Source organism: Hippocampus comes, unplaced genomic scaffold (genome assembly GCF_001891065.2).
Source record: "Hippocampus comes isolate QL1 unplaced genomic scaffold, H_comes_QL1_v1.1 scaffold467, whole genome shotgun sequence".
Lineage (NCBI taxonomy): Eukaryota > Metazoa > Chordata > Actinopteri > Syngnathiformes > Syngnathidae > Hippocampus > Hippocampus comes.
In genome coordinates this window covers 254,579-262,561 of record NW_017805038.1, presented here as the reverse complement: position 1 = coordinate 262,561, position 7,983 = coordinate 254,579, and the positions used below count along the sequence as shown (strand labels likewise).

Sequence of the window (7,983 nt, the reverse complement as noted above, 5' to 3'; positions counted from 1 at the left end):
AACAAGTAAAAATCCTAGGAACAGAAAAGAGATGGTTTGAAAGGGGAGTAAAGGAAGCGATTTTTGTTAAAAAATTTTCACCCTCTCTGAACCGTGAAGGAGGTATCAGATTTAACCTGTCTCCTATTTACAATGACTTGTTGACCACCAAGGGACATAGACAGGCTGATCAGGCTAACTGAAAGTAGCTATTCAGCCCCAGCCCAAACAATAGGCCTAATCAAGACCCACTGATAGGGAATTTAGAAATCAATGGTCACCATAGGGGCGTGACTAACCATCCCCAGCCAGTCCTCAAATAGGCCACGCTCAGCTTTTTAGCGCAGAGCAATTTCCCGGAGTCTTCACGGAGACTTCAGAGTTGTCTACCGCTGACGAAGCTTCTGTGAGAGAAGCGAAACATCCTTTTTTGTTTTTTGTTTTTTACCCACAGGTACAGATGACGACTGACGGAACCCTTTCTACGATGGTTTTATGTTGATGTATTAAAAACAATAAAAACCCGAATGGCAAACAAGCATCAAATGAAGTCAACCAATCATGTCATGTAAGTCAAACACTGCCTTTAGATGCCAACTGACTCGCCTGTGGCAGCTAACCGACTAGCTTGGAGTCTCCTCAGTGCTCCGTCTTGTCAAAAACAGAGAACAAAGGCATTGACTCAGATGCATCACACCGGTCATGGAAGACCCAAATCGAATTGATTTGCTCGATATTAGTTGGAAAGGAACAACAGGAAAGTAGCACATCAGTCGGGCAGAAACCTTCTATGTCCCAATGTGGTTGCGTGAACATTTTTCAAAATCGATACTATTGGTCAGTCAGCATGTCGGTCTGTTATTTTGGCAAATTTTCAACGAATACAAGGTGCTGAAAATCAGTTGCTATTTCTGACGATCTATTGCTAACGATTCAACAGGCATGTTTGTTTTTTGGGGTTTCGTGAAAAGTGAGGCTTTGGGAGACACCATTTAGAGCAGCGCTTAAAAACGGAAACACTCAGGACAAAGGTTTTTGGACTGACCTGGATTCTTTTCTGACTAAGAATGTGAATGCGCATCCGTACTCTTTGCTATTCTTGTCTTACCGGCCTCAACCTTGTGTTCAGCATTACAAAAAAATACAAGCTCACACGCTCCTGCTGCAATGCTGGCTGAAATGAGGTGTCACAAGACATGCTAATAGCTAATGCCATGTGATGATGTCATGCATAGTGATGCTTCCAAGGGATTTTGTGTGTTTCAACTTCAAGGTACCACTGTTTATTCTGACCGACAACTCATCTTCTGTCTTTCCTCCACTGTTACCGAAAGACATTGTTGGCATTTCTCTTTGGGACTTTGTGGTTTCCACTCGACTCACCGTGACACCTCAGAACCCCAGACTTTTTTTTTTTTTAACCTCTTCTTATGTCTTCTGAACTCTTCTTCCCTGGCCCCAGTATTTTAACGATACGGCACACACTCGGGTGTATGGGCTGGAATATGTGCCATCAGCAACTGAATCTGAATCATTGAATATTTGCATTTGAATCGCTAAACTTGAGTAAGTGCATTGGAAAACTGAATCTTAATTACATAAATTGATTTACCTTACAGTATTTAATTTTAATCTTTCAGAGGCATAATCCAAAAACAAAATCTTCAGATGATCATAAACCATCAAGGCTCAGTTTTAAACCTCCTCAAACTATCAATGTCCTTCCAATAACCCAAAACAGTGATCAAAATTTTGTAAACCAAAAGTAAACTGTTTTGGGTGATATTTCTCTTTTCCTGTTTTGCTGCACCGTCCCAGGTTTCATGTCCTTAAATTCCAGTTTTGATACATTGCAAAATATAGACTGTCTTGTCCTAAATTTGAAAGGAAGCACCTTTTCATCGCTCACTGATCCGATGATTTGAACCACAAAGGTGAAAGAAAGCTGTTATTAATGTCAAGAGCCGCTTAGAAGAAAACTTTTTTTTTTTTCACCCGCTCAAAACGAACCTGCTGATCGGACAAAGAGGAGATCTGAAATCAATTGCTCATCCTCCAGTGCCCGGAGGTTGGTCACACAAACTGAAATTGCGCATTGAAAATCTGAATTTTTTACTTGGAAGGCTGAATGTGAAAAAATATACAGAATTCAATTTTCAGTGAGGAATTCAAATTAAAATTGTACAATGCAGATTCAGTTTTTCAAAGTAAAGGTTCAAATGAATCAATTAAAATTCAATTTATGTAATTCAGATTCAGTTTTTCACTGCATTTATTCAAGTTTAGCAAACCAAATACAGTTTCTGATACGGCACACAAAGAGAGATGTGGATGGTTTCTCATCAGTTACACGTTGTATCTCTGATTGGTTGTTTTTCCTCAGGCACAGTGTTTTTTTTCTAAAATCAAGTTCGACGCACAATGGGCCCAGGAATGGTTGTTGTTGTTGTTGTTGTTGTTGTTTTTTGTTTTTTTTTTTGACAAATCCATTGTCTTATGTACTACTGTCAGCTCATACTGACAGTTTTAGCAACTGACAATGTGGGTTTTTTTTTTTGTTTGTTTTTTTGGGCGGGGGAGGGGGGGGAAATTGCAAACTCCCCGTTTTCGTGTAACGAAAAACAAAAGTTGTTTTGGACACCCGAAACCAGAAACAGTAAATGTGTCTGGACTTTTTTTTGTTCGCCATGCCCATCATTAGTTTTTTGTGCCCACAAACACAGTTTTATGTTGCCAGGGAATCACAATGCAGCATAGAAGAGAGGTCCAACATGTTCTGTGTTTGAGTTGTATTACACCAGGGGTGGCCAACCCGCGGCTCGTGAGCCGCACGCGGCTATTTGGCTGGTTCAATGCGGCTCCCGGGCTTTCACATGACAAGCGTCGAAAACGCCTCGCCGGTGGCGCTGCCACACAGAACAAACTACGTTAGCCTATCATCTATCCCGTTACTTGATTGACATACAGGGCAACCAATAAGACGACAACTGAATCATCAGATTGACATGCAGGGCAACCAGTCAGATGACAACTGTATCACCGCTCATGCGCAAACAACAGTGCTTAGCGTTAATGATTGACAAACAGGGCAACCAATCAGATGACAACTGAATCACTGCTCATGCACAAACAATGGTGCTCAGCGCTAAGCGCTAAGCTAGTCAGCTTTAAAGGTAGGGGTGCCCAATACGTCAATCGCGATCGACCCGAAGCCAGCGGATTGGTCCCAAGTCGAGCGCGAGCGTTGGGAGGAGGAAATGGGTGGTAGGGGGGAATGTCTATGTGTTTCGATTTCGTTCGTGTTCAGTGAAGTTCTGGGTCTCGCTCGTCTCGGTGTCTGTGCGTGCCTGCGTGTGTGTGTGTGTGTGTGTGTGCGTGTGTGTGTGTGTGTGTGTGTGTGTGTGTGTGTGTGTGTGTGTGTGTGTGTGTGTGTGTGTGTGTGTGTGTGTGCGCACGTGTGCGCGTGCGTGCATGTGCGCGATGTGGCTCTTTGCAGTAACAGTAAAAAAAAATTGGCTCTTCGTCTCTGACTGGTTGGCCACCCCTGTATTACACAGTCTTCAATATATGTTTTTCTTTTTTAACAGGTAAGTATGGTTAAAAGATGTGCTTGGTTGAGTTCTTGAGAAATCTTGACGGAAAATATTTATTGTGTACTTTAATTGACCACGTGTAAATTTATATCACGTTTCTTATATGTTTTGCTATTTACGTCAGGATTAGTTACTACTTGCTTAGCTAAAATGATCTTACTCATCTAAGTTAGCTAAGTGCTCCTAATTACAACATGTCCTGTATAGTTCTGGTGATTTTTGCTTTTGAATGACTGCCATTGTTAAAAGAACAGGGATAGCGTTAGAGGCGAAGTTCACTTTTGCTGAAATCTAAGTTATCTCTGTGACCGTTAGCTCCAAACCTTCAAAGGTATGCTGCTAAAATGTTCTCATCCAAGAATTAGGTAATATTTCTGCAGTGTGGTAGTGTCTCATTGAAAACGACCTAGCAACATTTGCTGGGGGGATGGGGGTTGTTGGTGGTGGTGGTGGTGGTGGTGGGGGGGGGGGTCGTAAAAGGTCAATTGGAGTCATGCCTGGTGGGATACATTCTGGTTGACTGCAGTTTGCACACTTTGTATATGAGTATACAGTGGTGCCTTGACTTATGAGTTTCATTTGTTCCTCATTGCAATGAACGGAAATTCCATTAATCTGTGCTCGCGCCTTAAAAAACACCAACACAAATTTGATGATGAGACACAAAAGACCATAGCTAATAAGGTGCATAGTTGCTTTTGCACAGAGGATAAAGAATATATGCCTGTGAGTATTGCTGTAAGCTCTGTCTGCATGTCTCCCTACCACTTGTGTTTAAATTCTTTAAAGGTAAAGCCCGTCAATGGTGTTTTGCATTGTGTGTTGGCATTAGGCTAAGGGACTTTTGTTCGACAAACTTAACGTGCATTGAGTAAAAACACGACGTATAAATGAATTTGTTCAATGTTTAGTTTAAATGTAAGTTTTTGGTTGTTTTTTTTTTCTGTTCAATATCTGCCAAACTGCTGCTTCTTGTGTAGCTCGTTGCCACTGTAGCTTTTGCTCGAGTCCAAATTTTTGCAAGCAGCTCAAAATAAAATGTCGGCTCAGCGATCGCTCGTATCTCGTAATCTCAAAATTTCCGTAAGTGGAAGTACCACTGTATTGCTGTTAATCCTATCACCTGTACACTTTCAACATCAAATAACCCACTGTTGTAACTGTGGTTTGATCCTGCAGGTATATAACAGAGTTTGTAAACCTAGGCAATGTCTCAGCTCTGCGCACGTTCAGAGTGTTGAGGGCATTGAAAACTATTTCTGTGATTCCAGGTAAGACAGGATTGGGCAGGGTGGTGGCTGAGGGGTGGGGGCGCGAATGGGCGTGGTCGGTGTTAGGTGTGTGTGTCCTCCTTTCTTTCTTTACCTTCCACCCTTCTCCTCCGTGGACAGGCTCTGTGAGTGGCGTCGTTCTTCCTCCTGGTGCGCTGGTGTTGTGCTCTTGCCGTGTTTGGTTTCGGTCATCGTGTGTGTTCTGTGTGTGATCCTTCCCCTGTTCCAGATATATAACAGAGTTTGTGGACCTGGGCAATGTATCTGCGCTGAGAACGTTCAGAGTTCTCCGAGCATTGAAAACTATCTCTGTCATTCCAGGTGAGACTCCGTTTAAACACTAAGGCTGATCCTCCCATCCTTTCTTTTCTACTCACTATGATTACGGTTATGATTTTGAAGCAGCAGCAAACCAATTGGAGACAGCCATTTTTTTGGGTTCTTTTTATCCTCCAAAATTATCAAAAATGGTGCTAATACATTTTTGATAGGCTTTGCAGTCTCCTCTAGGGCCCTACAATGTCTCTGCGCTCTTCTTCTGCCCCAGTAGCACTCTCATTACTTAGAGATAACTGGTTTCCACGGCAGCTGTGGCCTAACTCACCGAGACCCCACCCCCACCTCGACCCCGGCCCCACCCACTAAACAGATGCCTTATCTCCAACTAATAACATTGTTGGAGTGCACTTATCTTTCCCACAACAATCAGTTAGTTTATCTGATTAATATTAGGACGGTGTCTCTCAAATTGACGAAAAATGGACCAGTGCAATGAAACACTCAGTCTTGTTGTTGCACGTGAAAACTAAGGAGGATCTTCGCCCCACCCCCCAAAAAATCCACACAGTGTGATTAATGTATGAAGACTGCCAAGCCTAGTTTGTCAACATATCTCCTATGCTGCATGATGCTTCTCAGTCACTTGCTTTTCTAATCTTAATCTACTGAGAGCTTGGCTGACAACTGGCATTTACAGTTTGATTTTTTTTTCTCCTTTTTGTTTGGTCTTTAGTTTGATGATTGATTGCCCCCCTCCTCGTCTTTACAACCCAGAAAGAAAAAGAATCAGTGCGCTTAGTTGTCGAGGTTTGTGGATGCAGATGCAATGCGTGAGCGACATGGACCCAAATCTTACATGTCCGTTCGATGGAGGACGTTGAGTGGATGCTCATGCTTCCTCTGGACAGCCCCGCAGGGAGGGAAATGAACAACATTTATACAAGGGTGCTTTTGTTTTCTTCGATTCTTCAATTTAAATACTGGAGGCAGCGGAAATATTATCTGCTGTCTCTCGGTGTAATTGGGAGAAATTATTATTGGATTCCCTGTGTGGAATTTTGATCATTGTTTATTGATGATGCGTAGAAAACACAATATTAAAGTTATAAAGGGTTGGGAGTGAAATATGTATTTAGTCCCCAAGTTCAAGACATGTTCAGTCAGTTTAGTATTAGGTGGAGAAGCCCTTGTTGGCACGTGAGGGATTTTCACTCTTGGCTTCTTCTTGCAAACTCCAAGCTTCAGCTCGCTCCACTGCTTTTCTATTGGATTGAGGCCTGGAGACTGGGCCACTCCATCATCATATGCTTCTTCTTGAGCCACTCTTTTGTTACCTTGGCAATCACTTGGCTCATCGTCATGTTGGAAGACCCATCCATGACACATCTTCTGACTGAGGAAAGGAGATTTGCATCCAGTATTTGACATGGCTCCCTTCATTGGCCACTCAGGGGGGTGAAGCTGTCCTACATCCCTCAACATGTTTCCACCTCCGTGCTTGACTGTGGGGATGCTGTCCTTCATTGATCGAAAACTTAATCAATAGGCAGCCATTCAAACGGTGACTGATTATTTCCCCATTGTATCATTTAGAATGGGTGAATCACGTGAGTCAGGAGCCAACCTAAAATGTGAACTTTAAAATAAGAATCATTCAGTAGCATGAAACTAACGCAATGACAACAAAGTGAAAACGCATTCGACCTTTTATGATGCCCAAACCTGAGGGCAATTAGATCCAGGCACGGTTATTTTTTAAATTGGTGTGCCACTGCATCTGCTCTTGCAGTGTATTCTGGGACGTGGGTGCATCAGCGGGAAGTGTATTTTATTTTATTTTATTTTATTTTATGTATATGTGCTACTCGTGACAAAATACTATTTATCTATCACTGCGAAAATGGTTCTCAATGCTCACGGACCAACCTAGCGGAACTCAAAAGTTTCACTCTCGTAAAATAATAACATTTTTTGTCAAGTTCCATATGTCTTTCATTTTTTTTTAGGTGACTGTTTCAGGTAACGGTTTCGAGTTTTTTACTCTTGCTAAAATTGGGACCTGATGTGAAAACAGGACATTCCCCAAAAAAGAAAAAAAATCTAATCTTACATGGAAGATATATATTTTTTTGTGGTTGATGTAAGTAATTTTTTTTTCTTTAATTACATCGTGATCCAAAATCTAAATCCAGACTTTGAGAAGCAAGGAAAGGAAATATTTACGACAGTATCGGTGCTTCCATATCTGACTTCCTTCCTGCTGGCCCGGTGTGAACGCTGGCTGCAGGGGACGCCAAGGTAATGTGACTTTGTCGTCAGTGTGGATGAGACAGACCGCAGGGTTTCTCTGTGATGACCTTGTGACACCTCACACCAGGCAGTTAAGCAAAGCGGCCACACACCATGGCGCTGGCATTGAATTGCTACCTGTTCAGCCTTGGAGTTTAAATGACCTGCATGTGGTTTCCGCCCCCTTCCCCCACCCCAACCCTGCCTGTGCCTCTGTCTCATGGCCCCTTGTTGTGCTGCCGTGCTTTCCTCTCACTTTTCTGCAGCCTTCCCCCTCTCTTTCACAACATGCACGATTGGCAATGAAATGCAAACTCCACTCCATTTATATGCTTGGAAATATTTTGAAAAGAGTGGGAAGGCTTTTTGATATTTCTTGGTTGTTTTTGTTTCTACAGTTCTGTGTTCAAGTTGTTTCGATACCTCAGTTGACATATTCTCGACATTTTAATCATATTTACTACCTGTATTAAAACTGTATGTTTGGGATGCCTTCTCAATTGCCTTACCTGGATAAATACACATTAAATACATAAAAAAGGAATTGTGCCAATTAAAAACTAGGAATTGCA

At 42.2% G+C, this 7,983-nt stretch overlaps 1 protein-coding gene across 4 annotated transcripts in view; it reads left to right on the top strand.

The window, feature by feature from the left end:
* LOC109512321 (sodium channel protein type 8 subunit alpha) overlaps nucleotides 1-7,983 on the top strand; it is a 96,153-nt gene that overhangs the window by 37,767 nt on the left and 50,403 nt on the right. For 2 of the 4 annotated variants that reach the window (XM_019863937.1, XM_019863939.1), the window contains one exon: nucleotides 5,073-5,164. In XM_019863937.1, the coding sequence (XP_019719496.1) occupies nucleotides 5,073-5,164 (92 nt within the window). Of the gene's footprint in view, nucleotides 1-4,751; nucleotides 4,844-5,072; nucleotides 5,165-7,983 lie in introns of all 4 variants that reach the window. The other 2 variants (XM_019863938.1, XM_019863940.1) reach the window with 1 other exon arrangement.